At 37.7% G+C, this 19398-nt stretch overlaps 1 protein-coding gene across 3 annotated transcripts; it reads right to left on the bottom strand.

Moving 5' to 3' along the window:
• Nucleotides 1-404: 404 nt before the first annotated feature.
• LOC121909625 (SUN domain-containing protein 3-like) lies at nt 405-16890 on the bottom strand. 3 transcript variants are annotated; one of them, XM_042430144.1, is made up of 11 exons: nt 16563-16890; nt 13168-13263; nt 3183-5301; nt 2489-2577; nt 2126-2367; nt 1944-2012; nt 1655-1786; nt 1414-1535; nt 1099-1272; nt 895-984; nt 405-599 (listed from the first exon to the last, which is right to left on the bottom strand). In XM_042430144.1, exons 3-11 carry the CDS (start codon nt 3264-3266, stop codon nt 486-488), a joined length of 1116 nt encoding a protein of 371 aa, XP_042286078.1. In that variant the 5' UTR covers nt 3267-5301; nt 13168-13263; nt 16563-16890; the 3' UTR covers nt 405-485. The 3 variants fall into 3 exon arrangements, with proteins under 3 accessions (XP_042286078.1, XP_042286080.1, XP_042286079.1); XM_042430146.1 differs by lacking the exons at nt 13168-13263; nt 16563-16890 and adding an exon at nt 5712-5932; XM_042430145.1 differs by lacking the exons at nt 13168-13263; nt 16563-16890 and adding an exon at nt 5745-5932.
• Between the last annotated feature and the right edge of the window lie 2508 nt (nt 16891-19398).

The raw sequence follows: 19398 nt of genomic DNA, 5'->3' as shown, positions 1-19398 counted from the left end.
TATTATTAAATAAAACATCTAGCAAAACAATTACAATTTATCATATTTATTATATTTATTGTCCTATTCAATATATACATGTGCCAATTAAAAAATGTGAGGGAAAACCGGAGTACCCGGAGTAAAACCTCACTGATATGGAGAGGATAATCTCACCACAGCAAGAAAGAAGCAGGGCTTGGAACCCCACACTCTCCTGCTGTGAGGCTAGAGCATTTACCACCTCACCACCCCAACCCTTAACCTCCCTGCCCCTGATCGCCTACATTCACCATAAATACTTGGAGAGAGTATAAGTTGCTTGATAAATATAAATATGGCCCCTGAAAAATATGGCTATATACATATACATATATACATATTATATATTTATAAATATACATATTTATATTTTATTTTATAAATAAAATTACAATTTATATAATTTAAGATATATTTTAAGATATTTACATAAAAACCTCTCTCCAAGCCAAGTGAAAGTACAGTTAGGCAGGGAGTTTCCCATGAACCCTAAAGCTATATACACAGGTGTTGTCTATGTTACCCCAATTGTTCTCTACCTGCAACTTAACATATCTAAAAACTCCTACGTCTGGATCCTGGAAAGAGACAGGAGAGAGAAATGAGAGAGTCAGATGGGGGCTGTAAAACATGAGCAACTGAGAGTCTAGGAAATCAGATATAAAAAAGTTGGGAAAGGAGACACAGGTGACATATTGATGCACTGTGTTGCATCTGATGGCTAATTATATCATTTACAAAGCCATATATTGTGCAATCATCTGGTAATCCTTACAATGTTTTTTTTTTCCTGTAACTAACTCATAATAATAAGTGTGAATTAAAGAATGCACATGCGCAAGTGCTATACTGTATCACTCTTATCATACTCACCGCCAGTTTGAAGGTCTGGAACGACACGCCATCCCGATCATAAACCCAGGTCCCCAAGTAGGTTCCTTCGTCATCTTCTGTCGTCATTCCCTGAAAGAGTAACAGACAGAGCGATCAGTCAAACTGGTTGTTGTGCACTGTGTTAATAATGGTGACAAGTATGCTTGACATCTCTGGGAAAACAACAGTAAATGTATGACTTACATGGAGGGAGAACTTCCTTGGCGCGCTTGCGATGATGCCGCTGGGGGACTGGCTTGCCCTTATGTGGCCAAGTGTAACGTGAGTGACATAGATCGGGTGAGACAGGAAGACAAATAAATGTCCCTGTTCCCCTGAAAAGGACCAGCACTTCCCCGGATGTAAAGACGTGTGTCCCTGAGGAGAGGAAATGACATATTTTAGTTTCCACAATTCATAAAGTACATTAAGTTGTTTCAACATGTGATTTCACATTAGATACATAACAATAATAAACTGTCATTGAGCCTTTTATGAATGTGGCTGTGTAATTCATACTTGGATCACTTGTCTTTGTGTTGTGAAAGAATACCACGAGGAAAATAGCCTGTCCCATAGTATTCCAATGTTTTCCTGTGGCCAATACGTATCTGAAGACTTGTCACCTAAAACTCTGGCACCTGCACGCACACAAATCAAGGACACAAATGCAAAATGAGAGACTCTCTAAATAAAGTTCCACAATAAAACACATGTATGAATCACACTGGCACAAATGAAGATGGTGAAGATTACTTACCCTGTGACTCTAAAGCAAAGTTAGGTATGTCATGTGCCTGAGGAAGGAACATATTCACTTGGTGCTGAAGTGAATGTAACTCCTGCTGTAGTTCTCTAATTTCACTATGAAGTTGTATGTAGTTTGTTATTCCTGTGTGAGACAGGGCAGAGTGGTTAGGAAAATGCTTTTGGGAGTTTCCACAAAAACCTGACAAAACAGGGACTGAAATACAGTAAAAGCAACTGTCCCAGATTTTACTCATGGACTATAAATGATTGATTGTAGCAGAAAGTGGTAAATCACTCACCAAAAGCAAGAAGGAGAAAAAGGATGAAGCTGCAGATGATCCTGAGGGAAAACTTGCGCGATGTTCTGCCTGCAGAGAGAGACAAACAGCATGTTTAGAGCTTGATGGCCAAAGAAAAATGCGTCTAGAACTGGCCTTTCTCATATAAAATGCTATGATGACATGTGAGTGGGAGTCCTTACCGTTGTTTCCTCCTTTCCTAAGAGTTTTCCAAGTGGTCCTCCAACGGGTTGTCGTGGTCTCAGTCGCCCAGGTGTCAGTCGCTTGAATCCCACGGTGATGAGTAGTAGGCTGATGTATCTGGGGAATGTTCTCCTCGTTTTCTAACATATCTACATAGTTAGAAATATCCTGATGGTCTGGTGTAAAGTCACCCACAAGGTCATGCTGAACCCCATTGGGACTTTTCCTCCTACGAAAGATCCTAAGAGATGCAACAAAAAATTAGAAAAAACTGACATGTGTGAAGGTTTATAGTGTGGTTTCCCCCCTATATGTGTATATACAGTATACAGCATGTGCACACAAACACTACAGCAACTTACCTGTATAAAATCTCCTTATACGACACAGATGGTGTTCCCTCCTCTGTATAATATCCTGCTTCCTGCAGGCGAATACTTCTTCTCAACATCTGGCAAATGATAGAAAGACAGCGGGACAAATCATCAGTGACACACATTGATATAGTCACATACTCTACTACAGATGATGTTGTATTTTTTAATATGAAATATGAAAATCCAATTAAAGGCAGTTGGTTAATGTAATTGTCAGAGGATGTGCATTTGCCTTTCCTCCCAATGTGAGTAAGCCTTCATTTGTAAAGAGCTTTTTAAAGAAGTGGTTACAAGGTGCAATAAAAAGAGAAAAATATAACACTGATAACTAGAAGTACATAACTAGAGGATGCATGAAACTATGCAATATTAAAAATAATTTAAAAACTAAAACTAAAATAATCTATTATACAAAAGGTTGAGATGTCATCTGACTAGTATTGTTTGATCTTAACACTAAATGTATTCTTGCATGTTATCTAATGTGCTGCACTGGATAGGATACAAAACACATTCAAAATGCACAATGCTTTTTTAATTTAGCTTTCACTAATGAGTGAGTGAGAAAAAACTCAATCAAGGTTTAAGCCAGTTAAATCTTAAATCTTACAGCAGACAGCAGAGTCTTCAACAGGTTCATATGTCAAGTGTCAAGTGCGCAGTTCTGCGGGTAACTTACCTCTCCTAAAGTGCCAGAAACGAACTTGACTAATGTCTTGAAATCCTGCAACGGAATGGTAAGGCTTTTGGCAAGCCTGACCATCAAAGCTCCGGGTTGATTCTAACAGCGTCATAACCATCTTTCGTCACAAAGCAGAACGTTCGTCTGCTGTCGATGTAAAACACGTTGAAATGACGTCTCAAAGCAACAGCAAACAAACATACAAGAAACGACATGAATGATGACATGCAAGTTTTAATAAGCATGTATGTAGGCCTGCTGTGAAGTCATGTATCATCAAGTATTACTTTTACGCCATACGTAGCTATAGAAAGACACCAACGCAATTATAAATATATTATAGCTAATGAGTCGTGCATCCTTTTTGATCATTTGTAGCCCACTTATGCATGAAAAATAAAAATAGTAAATCCAGAGCCATTTGCGTCACATGTCACATCGTGATTGATGCTTTCCTTTTTTTGTGAAACCTTATTGGCTACATTTAAATGGGCAATATGTACTTTTTTATATTTACTGTATATCTGTAGTAAGTCACTTTGCAGATAAAAACTTAACAAAACATATGATAAACTTATGAAAATCTGATGCATTGCCACAGATTAAACAATTAAAAAGCAATAGTCAGACTAGACAGCAGCTGACCCAGCTACAATATTAAAATGCTGCTTGGATTCAATAGGCTACATCAATAATTTAACACTTTAAATGCAGTTATTCATGAGTACCGTTACTTTCAATACTTAAGGCCAGTTTGCTGACATTATATTTACCTTGCTTTACTCACTTAAAGTTACTTAAATAAAAAATTTGAATGACAGAAATTAAGTTATAATGGTGTGTTCTGTGGTTTTGCTACATTTACTGAAGCTAAATAATATCATATTATTAATATCATGTTTTGTTTGAGATGGCAAAACTGTCATGCTGTCCCTTTACATTAACTTTCTCTGTTCTTTAGCTATTACAGTAGTTAGTGATCAACACTAGGCTCCTAATTCTCAAATATCAAATCGTTCATACAAAATGAAAACTATTGTATCAAGTTATCAGAGCATCAACATTTGACTCATTAAAATGTGATCGTTGTTGCATTACAAAAGGAGGTGGTATAAAATGATGATACTGTCAAACAATAAAAAACCGTAACAGTAACATTTTAGCAACTAACTTACTAATTATAGGAAAAATGCCAGTGTAACCTGTAGAGCCTATTTTTGTCAGAACAGAGTCAGTTGAACATTTTAAAATGGTCAGTTCTTTTGAAGAAATATTGAATTAATTTGACGGCACTTAAACAACTCTTAAGGAATAGCCCGTTGTCTCCCTTTTCCACATCATTAGTACTCAATCAAAAAGATACTTGAAGGAAACGTCCTAAGGTGGAAATCATGGACTTGTTGCCAAAAATAAAGCGTTTTCGGTTTTACAGATGTGGAAAAAAAATGTGTGTTACACAAAATTAATGTACTATCGTAAATGTAGATGTAGTCTAGAGTCTAACTTTACACTACAATGAAGCATGCAAACAAGACAATATTTCAATTAACTTTGCTTTGCATCTATCACAAAGTGTTTTATTCAAGACACCCAACAATAGATATTTCAGTCACTAGATTTATACAATAAGTCGATGGTTTGATGTTGGTAAGTATAAAAATAGTAAATTACAATTTACAATACACTAACAGGCGATCAACAGCATTACAAAGTAAACAGAGAAGGAAACTATTTGCGGTGGTGTATTAAAAAACGTTAATGTGTTTATGAAGTAAGAAATTAGCAAGTTCGACTCTTAATTTGAGAATAGTGTTGAAGCAGTCGTAACATACAAAGGTTACATAAATAATAATGTTTATTTTCATTTTATGATTTCATTATTGGCTGGCCTGTTTGGTGAAAACGGTCACTGTAACATCACAAACATCACACAAGCATTTCAATTCTCAGGAATGCAATGAAAAGCACCTACTTTATTTAGAAGAAAATGATAAATAACACTGAACTTTGGTTGCACCCAGTCATTACAATCCTGCAGCTTTTGCCTCTTGCAGTCCAGTTAACTTAGCACCAGATGGAGCCAAAGACTGTGATGGTAGATGTCTTCTCAGATAGCCTATGTGTTAAAGGTTAAAATTAAATGCAATATATGCTTTAATGGAGACAGTGTTGTGTGTAACATATAAGGACATGACTCAAAGACATGGCTTCAAAGCTAGTTGACAGTTCCTAGGGTTGAAACTAACGGTTATTTTCAATATCGATTAATATGTCGGTTATGTTCTCCATTGATGATTGATTAATTGATTAGTGTTTGGTCCATAAAATGTCAGAAAATAGTGAAAAATGTCAACATTTCGGTCACCTAAAAAAATCTTGTTCATTGTTTGGTTGTACTAAAAGACCTTGTTCAGTTTTTCCATTAAGTACATTTTGTTTTAATGGTTTTAAGCCTATTTTTTGCTAGCGAAAATTAGCATTAGCATTATCACGGTTAACCATATACTGTAAATGCACCGTGCTAACCAAGCTAGCAGCTATAGGTAAGGTCAGCTCCACCTTCTCGTCCAAATATCACTTCTGGCTCCAAAAAATCCAAGATGCCTACGCTCAAAATGCAAACCCCAGGCTTCAAAACCATGATGTACAAAACGGGAGTCCGCAAACCGATGGGTGTCATGGTGGCTACGTCGGTGGATGCAACCTAAAATGTCTTGTTTTGACCTGGCCAATAGTCCAAAACTCAAAGATATTAAGTTTAACATCATAGAGGTTAAAGAAACCAGAAAATATTCACATTTAAGAAGTTCAAGGAAGGGAAGTTTAGCATGTTTTCTTTATAAAATGACTCAAAACGATTACTTGATTATCAAAATAGTTGCAGATTAATTTTTTGTTGATCGACGAATCAATGAATCGTTGCAGGCCCTAATTTTTTTGTAATTAATTGATTAAAACTTTTTATAAAGTACTATATATAGAAAGAGTAGGAAAAGCAACAAGATATATCATAAAAATACATCATAAAATCCACTCCAAAACCACTTAAATGACAGATATTTAAGAACCATTATAAAAACTCATTAATTGAGAACTCCTCATTCATGCTCCCTGGAAATAAATGTTTGAAATAGAAAATTCAAAATGCTTCTCTTTTTCAGGAGAAAATTGATATTACCACTTCTTTGGCTGGACTTAATCACTTCTATGCCTATAAAAATAGAGATGAAATGTGATGTTGCTTTTCATTAAAATGTCTTGCAAGAGGACTGGTTACATCATTCCTCTTAATGGAGCTCCTATATTCAGTGATATGCTCTTTAAGGAAAAATGGGATGTCTCACCTATGTATATTTTACCACATGGACACTGTATGAATAGACATTTTTTGTTTTACAGGTAATAAAGTCCTTAATGTTAATGGTTTTTCCATCAGTAGGGTGGTTAAAAGACTTAAGGTTATTGGCAATTTATGCAGGCTCCACATTTAAAGTTGCCTTGAAGAGGTTTAGTTGTGAGTTGTTCTAACAACCCTGTCCCTTATGTTTCTTCCTCTTTTAAAAGTTACCATAGGTAGATCTTAAAGGTTTCTTGCAAAGATGGCTCACTTTGAAGAATATGCCAATGTTTTAAAATGATGTCCTTGATGTTCTTAGTTTTAGGGATGAATGTAGTGCTGTAAATAAGGTGTGGCTTTGATTTGGAAGATTTTTTAGCTTGCTCTGCTCTTTGAATCCACTTTGTTTTCTGCATATACAAGCCCATCTTCTTGGTAATTTCTCTCTCTAAATTTGGATAACATATCTTCTTTACTTTTATCATATTCTTCTGGAACATTGAATGTTCTTTTCAGTGTAGTGAGCTGACTTGCACGTAGACTTTTCTAAAGAGTTATGGGATGAAAGCTTTCAGCATGAAGAAGTGTATTCCGATCTGTAGATTTATACAGTGTACATTTATACAGAGAAAATTCATTTCTTCAAAGCTGTAGTTAAATGTGAATCTCAGGCCTGCAAAGTTACCATTTAGAAACTGTAAAAACTCTAATAGAGTGGTAATTGGTCCTTTCTATTTCTATTCTTAGGTGGATAAAAATTGCTTTTAATTTTAAAAGTATGTTTAGTTTTAAAAGTGTTGGAATAGAGTTCTGAAAAATCTCTGTAGGTCTAAAAAGAGTTCAGATGGACTTACAGAACAAAGAAAAGACCAAGTTCAAGCACAAAGAGCTGAGTAGAGGTCACTTCACTGCCTCTCAGGTGGTCAACAGATGATTTCCTCCCTGGCTCTGGGATCTGGTCCACGGACAGTTGAATTGATCTCTCTCTCTTGCCCTGCCATGTGTATTTGGCTTTGAACGTCTTCTGGTCTGGGGTTTCAGAGGTGGGACTGACTCCTGTCCAAACCTTATAAGTTCTGGGACCAGTGAGTTTTGAATCTTTGCTCCACCCATCCATGTAAAGGACATTTGTAGCAACAATGCAATAGCATGTTTGGTGACTGGCTGCCAATATTTAAAGAGCTCAAGATCTAAAACCTTACTTGTCCAATTTTAGCTGATGTCTCAAATTACCTGACTTCACCCCAGGTCATGAGCATTAAGCTGACCAGTGCTATGTGAACATTTAAATGGACATCGTGTTACACCCTGTCGGAGCCGCATAACAAAACAATTACACCACAACAGCAACAAGATGTGAGCAGCGATGTGTATCCATGGTGAGTGGCTAGGAGCCTCCACAACTAATGCAGTGGCCTAGATCCAGGCTGCACACATCGATCACATTGACAATTGAGAAGCCTTGTTGTGGCCGATAAGTCTGGGACTTTTTTCCTATGGCGGCTGGGGAGAAGCCCATCTATTAAGATAAAAGGGAAAAGGGCGACAACTGTGCAGCCGAGCCATTGGCAATGTAACAAACTGGTGTGAGTGGCTACCAGGCCTGTGGAGGAGGAGGACAGGGGAGGTGGGGCATGTTCTGAGTAAGCCCTGGCATGCAGAGGTCACCATGGAACGATTCTTTTCACCTTGGTGGCCACCCGTGTGATGTGAGGATGTGCATAGAGCTCAACACTACATTAATCTGCTCTTTACCTCTCACTAGAGCTCATATTATGGGATTTATGCACTTCAGCTGCTCAGTAAACTGGTAAATTCTTATGATTTGATTAAGGACAACCAATTAGCCTATGAGAAGGAACACCTGTGTTTGCATCCCACATGTGCAATACATCAAAGTGTGGGCCTAAATTAGCATCTGGCTATAATTGAGTTTCAAATTAGCAGTCTTAAAAATATATGAATTATTTAAAATCCTCATTTAGCACAAATAGTCTATGTATTACTGCGTGGTGATGAATGAGTGTGTGCTCAGGCTAAGTGTCGTTTCATCACTTATCATACAGCACCACCTGCTGGATGGTGAAAATATTGTCCAACAAGGAACTGATGAAAAGTATCAGGGAACGGTTCTGTCCTTCATTGTCTTTGACGCTCCCTAGTTCTGTGTTTATGATGCATACATTATAAGTGGAAGGCCTAAGGTAATATTTGATGCCACTGCACACAGTGACACTGCCTTTTATGACTGTATAAAATGCTATAAAAATCTCTTCAAGGACTCTGTGGGAAACAGGCCTCAGATAGTGCTGGATACCTACAACTATAGTTCAGGGATTATTTCAAAAGAATAGATTATAAATAGATTATATTCACATTATAGCTTTTCTCATCTTCTTTCCAGTCTAGAGCAAACACAAAACAAACTGATGGAAAACCGATGGCAACTGAAAACAGTGAGAATGACAGAACAAGTAATTTTCTCTCAGGTTCAGCCTTGAAAACATGAAAAAAAAAATCTGCCAGTGGGATGAAATAATTCCATCTGTTCACAATAGTTTCTCTTTAAATCAGTGTCAAGACCTCTTGTTTTATTTTACATGTATGTTAAAATTATTTCTGAGAATAAACATAAAAACAGAATTACTAAAATTTCAACATCACACACAAATACAGTATACGTGGGCTTATATTCAGAATGATATGCAGTCACGTAGTGGTAGATGCAGATGCAGACTGTCATGAAGACATACATTGTAAAGCCAATCTAAAGAAACATTTCCCTATAAAAACCCTATCTCATAATCTTAGATTGATTTGATATATTTACTATTGAATTCCTGAAGATTCATGTAAACCAGAATGTTGGCAGGGTTGAGATTAGGGAGGATTTCAACACTGAGTCCAAACTGGAAATATTACCTAGTGGCATTATCTTCAAATGTTTCAGAGACCAAAAGCCTTATGAATTATGTCTCTTAATAAATAACACGCACACACACACACACACACACACATTGCAGATATATAAATATATATAAATCAAGGCTACAGAGGAGAGAGTTGTGGCTCCCACACATTCACTGCCAACACAGGAATTCTTCCCCATTAACATAAAGTGGATAAGCCTGTGGAGGGTGCTATGGGTCTCTTTGAAAAGCAAATATTTTCGGACAGATTATGCCATAGCATGTGTGGAAATTACACCTGTTATGTTTGTCAAATGTGTTATGTCAAATCATAATAGCTTCAGACATATTATAGCCTTGCATCTGTTTATTATCCAATCAGCAATGTTTTAATGCCAAGTAATTTTGGCAGCTTTCTTCAACTCTAGACAGTAATAACAAAAGTGCCTCTATGGATTCTGAGTCAGCAAACTGGAGTGTCTCCAACTGCTATGAATGTGATCTAAAAGGCCAGCCAACCCCTCCTCTTCCTGTCCTTAGAATACCACAAACTGGATGGCAGGTAAGGGTATGTATGCACACACTGCAGCATTAAACACAAACACAGCAAGTCATCAAATCATCTTTCATCTCTGACAATGTATTACTAAGTCACTGATGCATAAAAGCAACAGTTATTTAACAAGCTGCCGCCGTAAATGCTGCTAGTGGAATAACTAAATTTGGTTTTGTTATTAGAGATTTTACAATGATAGACAACACCAGTAGGTGCACAGTGATGTCATCTTTGCAAACTTTATGGGTCTTTTCCCTGCTGTGGAAATCACTCCAGAAACTAATTCAACATGCCCTCGCACTCTGAATGTTATTGGGTGGTATAGATGTCCTAAATAATAACCCTAGGCAGTTATAAAGTAAATTATCACTCTGATGTGTTTTGCGCGCGTGCGCACACACACACACACACACACACACACACACACACACACACACACACACACACACACACACACACACACACACACACACAAACACATGTGCAGAAGACAGGACAGTGCTGCCACTGAATCTTTGGCAGATCCAGTAAGACATCAGAGGAAGCAGCAGCTGGCACCGTGAACAGAGAGAGGAAGGGGGAAAGATGACGGGGAATATACGGAGTCTGTCAGAAGCGATGTCAAGTCACTGCTCTCCTCATCTGCTCTCTGGCGAGCTCCATTCATCTTGGCAGATAGCAATTTATATGTCAAGTTAACCTCCCTCCACAGACTTGGCTCCGATGTCTTGACTGGGGCAGTACAACTCCACTGACAATTCTATAGTGCAATAACACAATTACAGGGCGGGAGCGGGATGGAGATGGGGAACAGCTCTCACAGCTGTAGTACATTAACCTCCTTTCACCACAATGGCTGACTTCAATTCAATTCAATTCAATAGGCTTTACTGGCATGACATTTGACATGTGTTGCCAAAGCACAATTACGATTATGAAGGACAATGTTAAGGAATGAAAATAACAAAAATAATTTGAAAAACAATATTAGTTATAGAATAAAATACATAATGAAATATGCTTGACCCCTACAGTGAGGGGATCTGGTGGCTCTGTTATGTTGTGGGGGGCATTTTGCTGGCATGGTTTGGGTCCACTTGTCCCCTTAGAGGGAAGGGTCACTGCAAATCAATACAAAGTAGTTCTGAGTCATAACCTTTATTATATGATGAAACATTTCTATCCTGGTGGGAGTGGTCTCTTCCAGGATGACAATGCCCAAATTCATAGGGCACAAGGGGTCACTGAATGGTTTGATGAGTATGAGAATGATGTGAATCATATGCTATGGCCTTCACAGTCACCAGATCTCAACCCAAATGAACACCTATGGGAGATTTTGGACTGAAATGTTAAACAGCGCTCTCCACCACCATCATCAAAACACCTAATGAGGGAATATCTTTTTGAAGAATGGTGTTCATCCCTCCAGAAGAGTTCAGAGACTTGTAGATTCAATGCCAAGGCTGAGGAACACCATTCTTCAAAAAAATATTCTCTCATTTGGTGTTTTGATGATGGTGGCGGAGAGTGCAGTCAGTCCAAAATCTCCCATAGGTGTTCAATTGGGTTGAGATCTGAAGGCCATTTTTCTTTCCAACACATGACTTACCACAAGGGCAAGTGATAAGATAAAAGGCCAACTTAATTTGACATGAAATAACTCCTTTTATAGGAATCTCTTTATCCGTGTGAGGATGTTTAAAACTGTTACAATGGTAAGTACAATTACACTGACCACAACAACCACAGCGGCGGTTGCCCTGAGGGAAGAGTGTTAAAGTAGCTTGGGCTGGCACTGATTGAAGAGGAGTTAAATATGAGTACCAGATGGTCTTTCTTACTCTCAAGTCTACTTGCAGTGATCAGCACCTCACTACAACCCTTGGTGTGCGTTATTTTCCATCATATATGGTTAACTAGCAGCAACAAAGTTCTGTTAACAAACAAACAAGATGACCAACAGCCACAAATGCAGTGGGACGTTATGACATGAATACTTCATCTCCATGAAAGAAAGAAGAAGACATCAGACAACATGAGTCAGATACAGCTTCTCTCTCTCTGTCTCTTTGGTCGATAATTTCTTCTCTGATGGTTAAATGTCTCTCTGTGGCTGTTGTGTGAATTTCTCTCCTTAACAAAAATGCAGCAGAGATCATATAACGTTAATGTGTTGTGGGTAGTTTTCCTGGATACTGAAGTTGTTGAAGAGTCACAGTGAGCTGTCTGGACTCACATGGAAGGAGTCTGATTCATTTTAAATTGATCCAATTTTTAATTGAGTGGTTGTGCAGTCACCTTTTTATGTTGTGTGATTTGTGAATGAGTGTTCAGGAGGTCTGGGTGCTTGCTTGTGACAATTTCTTCATTGTTTGTTTTTAAGCTGACCCGTATATTGAGCTTAAAGTAACTAGAATTATGACTTTTTAAATACTAGAGTAACTAGAATAACAACAGTGTTAACATGTCAGCTTTGTAGGCTATTTTTTGTATGTCATGCATATAGACAAGAGCGTGTAAGTCATGTATTTGATACATGCATTAATACTTTCTGATGTGAACCTAAACTTTTAGATCCTTGAATGTTTTTAGTGTTCAATCTTTCTAGTATTCAGCACTGATCTGTACATATCTCAGATTATAAGCTTTGAGGTACTTTATATATATATATTTCTGTATACGAAGAAAATACATAGGAAACACATGTAAATCATGTGATATATTGTCTATTTTTGATGAGAACATAAATCAAATAGAACAATATTATAAATTTGAAGTTAATTTTGTTGAACTTTGTTGGTAAATTGACATATTCTGAACCACTCCAGGGCTAAAATGAGCACTTCTTTGTTTAGAAACAATATGTGCTAAATGCCTTTATAGGAGCAGCCTTTCCACCTTTTCACAATTGTTTTATTGACATGTAAAATCATGTCTACAGTAGGCAAAGTAGGTAGTAGGTGACAGACATGTTTTAAGACATGCAAAAATACTCTGCTTTGAATAATAATTTGTTTAATATGTTTTTTTCCACAAAAAGTTCAATAACCTAGTTAAAAATTCTTAAAATTATACCTTCTCCCTCATTAAAAATCCAATCATCAAATCAATTTTTCAGCCAAATATGGTTGAAAGTGTTCAAATGGTAGAAACAAAGGTTTAAAAGAAGGCACTCACAGTGATGTAAGACTCTTTAGATGAGGTTTATGTCGTCCCAGTCAAGGGCTTTGTGGATACACCAGTAACACAGCAGGGCACTGTTATGGTTCAGACCTACAACAGTAACAATGAATAAATGTAACTTTTTTGTCAAAATTCACAATCCAAAAAGTACAAAGAAATTTGGTGTGCATACACTTCATAACATTAAATACCATAAATCCATCAACCAAAACAAAACATACATTCACAAAACTATATACAGATTATACAAGCACACTGATTTTAACATCATGAGAGCCAAATGAGGAATTCTAAAACAATTTCCAATGAAATGTTAATGACCACAGTTTCCTGTGCTACACTACAATTAAAAAATATCAGGGCAATTGTAGTAGTAGTAGTAGTAGTAGTAGTAGTATATAACAAATAATGAAATGTAAATGTTCTACAAGTTGTGACAGGAAAGGATAAAGGTCAAATTCCACATTTCTTCACATCAAAGTAGCATTCTTATAGATAAGCACTTCTATGTGGCTGGATCACTTATTCTTTACTAACACATTTGAGTTGAGAAACAGTAGGTAAGTAAGAAAACTTTATTTATAATGCGCCTTTCAAAACCAGAGTTACAAGGTGCTGTACAATGCAAACAATTGAGAGAAAAATAAATAGAATAAAATAGATGTACAGGGAGAAAAGAATTGGACCAAGGATTGAACCTTGGGGTACCCCACATGACAACTGAGCAGATGAGGACACGAAATGATCAACTGCCAAAGAAAAGCTCCTGTCTGACAAATAGGAGGCAAACCAGTCAAGGGCAGTCCCTGTTATGCCTACCCATTGCTGGAGCCTATTAAGGAGAATAGAGTGGTCAACAGTGTCGAAAGCTGCACTTAGATCAAGCAGCAACAAAACTGAACATTTCCCAGCATCAGCATGCATTAAAACATCATTTGAAACCTTAAGCAGAGCAGTTTAAGTACTGTACCCCACACGAAAACCAGACTGAAATTTAACAAAGATTTCATTGCTGTCCAGGACCCGTATAAGTTGTTTATACACTACTTTCTCCAAGACCTTGGAAATAAAAAGAAGTTTGGATATCAGTCTGTACTTATTGGGCAGCAATGGGTCGAGGCTTGGCTTTTTTAATGGTGGCTGAACAATTGCATGCTTAAAATAGTCAGGCACACAGCCAGAGCTTAAAGAGCTATTTACAATCGAAAGTAAGTATGGTCCTAATGAACAAAAAACATCTTTAAAAAGAGAGGTTGGAACAATATCAAGAGAGCTAGAGGAGGGGCACATTTGGGAGACAATGGCTGCCAGATCTTCCAATGATATTGGGCTTAGCTGGCTCAATAATGAAGCATGAGCCCGACAGTCTACTCCAGCGGTACAAGAAGGCAATTTTTTTGACCTTATATTGGTGACCTTGTCTACAAAAAAAGATAAAAACATTTGACAATCAGTATTTGAAAAGACCGGTACAGGTGGAGGGGCAGGGTTCACTAATCTATTGATAGTGCTAAATAAATCTCTGGGATTATTTTTGTTGCAATCAATTAGATTAGAAAAATAAGCAGGTCTCGCCTCTTTCACTTTCCACCTCCACTCAACCTTTCTGCACTCTCTTTTAAGACCGCATAAGTCGTCATTCATCCAAGGGGATGAGTTAACTGTACAGATAGATACAGAGGTTATTAAAGGAGCAGACTAAATCATTGGTCTGAGCAGGCAAAGCCATATCCTTATTGGGATCTGCAAAGACAGAGGCAAATTTGTCTGCAGAGTGGCTGTTGAGAGTGCGAGAACGGGTCGTGCATTTGATGGATTGGGTGTCAGCATTGAAGACAATATCAAAAATAATATGTTTGTGGTCGGACACAAAAAAAGTCATCAATGCATATGGTATTCAGAATCAGACCCAAAACCAAATCAAGAGTGTGACCATGATTGTGGGTTGGCCCTGATACATGTTGCATTAAATTTAAAGACTGAGTTATGCTTAAGAATTCAGCAGCAAATTTATCTGATGCTTCATCAACATGAATATTGAAGTCAACAACTATCAAAACTTTGACAAGTTTAACAACCACAGAAGATAAAAACTCAGCAAATTCAATTAGGAAGCCATTAACAGAATGATTGCTTGCACTAAAGTGACAAGCAACAGCAGCAAACTGGCAAATGTTTGCCAGTAAAACAGTTTGCTAGAATAAAAAGGATTTGCAACACAGAAGGAAAATTTAATAGGCAAGCCAATTCCTTTTTAAAAAGATTTCGTTCTTAACCAGACAAACGCATTGGATAAAGTGAGTGACGAAAGTAGAGGCCACTTCCAAAAGCCTCAGGAAAAACAAAACACACCCTACTCTGTTAACTATGTGCTCACTTACAATGAAGCCTGCTCGAAGATCAAATCAGTGGTAAACAAATACTGCTTTATTTTACAGCCAGACGCCTCCTTAAATCAAGTTTTCACAAATCCAACCTTATTAACTATTAACATTCAACTATTAACTACTAAATGATAATCTAACATGCTTGTCAGGACTGATGTTATTAGAAGAAAGGAAATATTTAGCAACGGGTGTTTTAGAGCAGGCACTGTTATGAAATCTGATTACTTTACAAATTAAATTTCAGGTAAAAACAAACATTCACATGAAGCCATGGATGACATGCCACACAGTTCAGCGAAAGTTTAGTCGGGAAGCGAAAGTTCAGTCAATCTTTGGCATGCAGAGGCCTGTAGTTATATTTCTCATTTTATCCTGTCATTCACATCTCTCACGCATCACTCATAATCTTCCTTACTGTCATTGTCTGGAGCAGTCAATTGAGCTATCATTTGCTCACATCAGCGGTTCACATCTATCCAATAGCACAGCAACACACTTCCATTGTTAGCCTATCATCTTGCTGCTGTCTTTTAAAGATATGTTTCTCTTTACATAGCACATAGTTATGTCATGGCCATGACTGTTGCCCTGACATCTTCATTGTAGTGTAGCACGGAAAAGTTTGGTCATTATGTTGTTGTTATCCATATTGGTTGGGCATTGTTTTAGAATTGCCCATATGGCTCAGATTAATATATGTACAGTATGTTTTGGTTTGGTGGACTCAGTGAGGCAGGTCTGAGGACACCCCTCACTGCAGTTAGCCACTTGCTGCACCTGTTGGTAATTAGCCTAATTGATTGGCACTCACTGTTGGTGAAAAGTGCCCCATGGAGTTTTCTTGTAAACAATTAAGTTATTACATTCAGTGTTACTTATTAAAACTCTTTCAGTGTATCCTTAAGGTCTAATAAATGTGTTGAATGTATTCCTTCCCCATTAAACACTTGTAAAGCTTTCTTAAAAGGTTGAATCCTGCATTATAAACCCATGTTCACTTACTGGCAGTTTTCTTCTTCTTTGCCTTTGTTGGCGCACTTGCTGCATATCTTTGGCACAGTTACCTCTCCCTGTATCATGTCACCTGCATGTACCTGCATGTGCATGTACGTCCTCCAAAGCTTCACTAGAGATCAAAAACTCCACAGCACATAAGGACCATAGACCTTATTTAGACTAAGTTCTTATAATACATCCATGCTATTTACTTTTTTCACGGCAGACATTTTGACATGTCAAAACAGGAAAAGCACATTTAATAACATTACTGATGACTGAATCCCATGAAGTTTTTTCATATTCATGACCCTGCTATAGTGCATGATGGTTCACCAGTATGGCCTCCTTGGACACTTGAATGCAATTGAGCCATCGTTAATGTTATCAGTTTCACCTGTGCTTCTCCTGCTATGACAACTCAAAATGTCTACTGTGAAAAAGCTCTATTGCACATTGAAGAAGAAATAATTGAGATGTTTGTGCAAATTTTTTTGCCTTGTGCTGAGTATAGATAGAGGAGAATAAAAGGAGTGATCTGACTTATGTGATGTTTTTCCTTCTACCTAGCTACCTCTATCTCTTCTAGACGACATTATGAAATCACACTTAAGCTTTTAGAGGTGCCTTTGTAACTTCAAGTTGAATCCCACTGGATGAACTTGTAGCCATAAGAGCACAGCATAGCTCATTAAACACAGTGTGTCACAGAGGAGATTATGTGAAGTTCATTAACAGTTTCCCCCTCTTCTGCTCTGATTCTCCCAATTTATTAAACTGTAGGAGATCATATCAGCAACTTTCAGCTGCAGGTGAGCGCAGGCAGGCAGGCATGGCTGTTGGATGAAAAAACAGATGGCTGGCCAGGGGCCCAGAAGCACCAGGCAATAGAGGAAGACTAACTAATGTTCATACTGTAAGTTTGTTGGCTTTCTCTGGCTGACTGCAGGAAGAGAATCAAATAGCCTCATCAGTTCATACTCCCCTATCTCCAGTTCATCTCACCAATGCAATCAGACCAACTAATCAAACTTTATTTAAGCAATTCAGGGAGAACTCAGTGGAAATTGGTTCATACATATCAGCCTAAATCTCCTGTATGCATAGTAAATATTAATGCTCACTACTGGAACATTGGAACATTTCAATATTCAAAGAAGCAGTCCACTTATTTTACACAAAAAAGATCAGTTAACTCACTGTGAGGAGCACTTCAACCTGTGAAAACAGTTATATATAATGTATTCTGTGGCTCTGGAGGAGGTTTTAATAAGTCTGATAGAGTAAGACTGATGATGTAATCTGGATTATGTTGACTCAGGCATGAAATTTGAAAGTTGTGGCATAATAAAAGACACTGCCGAGTTGCATTAATATGAATTGTAGTGTTTTAGGAACATTTTAGGCACTAAAAGTCAGGATATCTCAGCCTCTGCTGCTTGAATTTTGGCCATTCATTCATCCATTTTTCTTCTGGGAGGGCTTTCCATATGATTTTATAACATGACTGCAAGGCTTTACCACAAGAGCACTGGTGAGGTCGACTACTGATGTTGGATGGTAAGCCTGGGCTCACAGTTGACGTCCAGTTCATACCAACAGTAATGTTTCAGGTTGAGCTCAGGGCTCTGTGCCAACATTTTAATTTCATCTTCACCATGTTACTGTTAGTAGCAGTAGAAACAACAGTAGTATCACTGCAAGGCAATAGTGGAAGTATAGTAATAACACAATAGACACGGCAGGCATTTTGACTCGTCATAGCAGGAAGGCAAAGATGTTACTGATGTAGGGGGAAGTCTAGCACTAGGTCCCAACCAAGGGGCAGAGTCTATAAAGGGTCTGAAAGCTCACCTGGGCCTTTCTTCGTGTGTTCCAGTTCAGCAAGGTAGATGTTTATTTTACATTGCATCTATTTTGTTAAATGTTTGTTTTTGTATTTGAATGTGCTTCTGTTTCATTTAGTGTTAAACTAAACAAAGACAAACTGCTAGAAAAGCCAACAGCTGTTTTATCATTAGGTTGTATTGTACCTTTTTACTGATTCAACTGTATAGGCCATTTTTCTCGTGGGGCTTTTTGCTGTGTTAAGAGGCAGCTGAGTAGTAGAGTAGCTTTATTGAATGTATTCTTTGTGTGGTTTGAGTAACCCTAGCTTGCTGTGTGTAGGTAATCTCTTTGGTTATTTGATTAATCTATTTATTGTAATAATTTATTCCATCTCATTTTTGGCTCGCATTTAAGCCTTCTTACTGTAATTTAATCAAGGGAGAAATCTTTATTTTTGGTATAGCAGTCTGACTATTGAGCAATTCTGCTCAATGGTTCCTGCTATGAGGTTGCTAACTTCTAGGCCACGGTAAAGTCAAGTTTAACTGTATACTGCAACTCCCTCAAGAGAGAAAGGAAAAACTCTGCCAAAAAATCCTTTTAATGGGAAAAATTGGAAGAAATCTTGGGAGGGACCACAAGTGAGGGAGCCCCCTTCCTAGGCGGTAAGGTGCAAGGTCAGGTCAAGTGTTCAGTGGCCATTTTAAGACTCATCTGTCAGGCTAAGCTCTCTATGTAATGTTTGGTCTAGCTAGGTTTTAGTTAACAGGAAAGTGTGTGTACTGGAGCTCGCTGTAGGGCTCCAGCACATTGAAAGCAGCTCTATAAAACCAAATAACACAAATAGGAAAAGTCAGACAACGCCACACAAACATCTGCTAATTGTAATTAGATCATCTACAGGATGGCCAACAACTGAAACACACTACACTCAGACTGGGTTATTTTAAAGCCAAATGCTGGTCAATTATGGGCTTAAATAAGGAATACTATAAAACCAATTAAATATCAC

Source organism: Thunnus maccoyii, chromosome 13 (assembly GCF_910596095.1).
Source record: "Thunnus maccoyii chromosome 13, fThuMac1.1, whole genome shotgun sequence".
NCBI lineage: Eukaryota > Metazoa > Chordata > Actinopteri > Scombriformes > Scombridae > Thunnus > Thunnus maccoyii.
Note: the sequence above shows the minus strand (reverse complement) of the source record. Positions and strands in the feature narration are given on the sequence as shown.

What these genes read in the sequence shown, in the direction of transcription:
- LOC121909625 (XM_042430144.1), bottom strand. Translation starts at nt 3,266, where the DNA reads ATGGTCAGGCTTGCCAAAAGCCTTACCATTCCGTTGCAGGATTTCAAG. An exon ending in TTTCTGGCACTTTAGGAGAG is followed by an intron (nt 2,578 to 3,182) that starts GTAAGTTACCCG and finishes ATCATTTGCCAG; the next exon opens with ATGTTGAGAAGAAGTATTCG. An exon ending in CACAAAGACAAGTGATCCAA is followed by an intron (nt 1,273 to 1,413) that starts GTATGAATTACA and finishes TCCTCTCCTCAG; the next exon opens with GGACACACGTCTTTACATCC.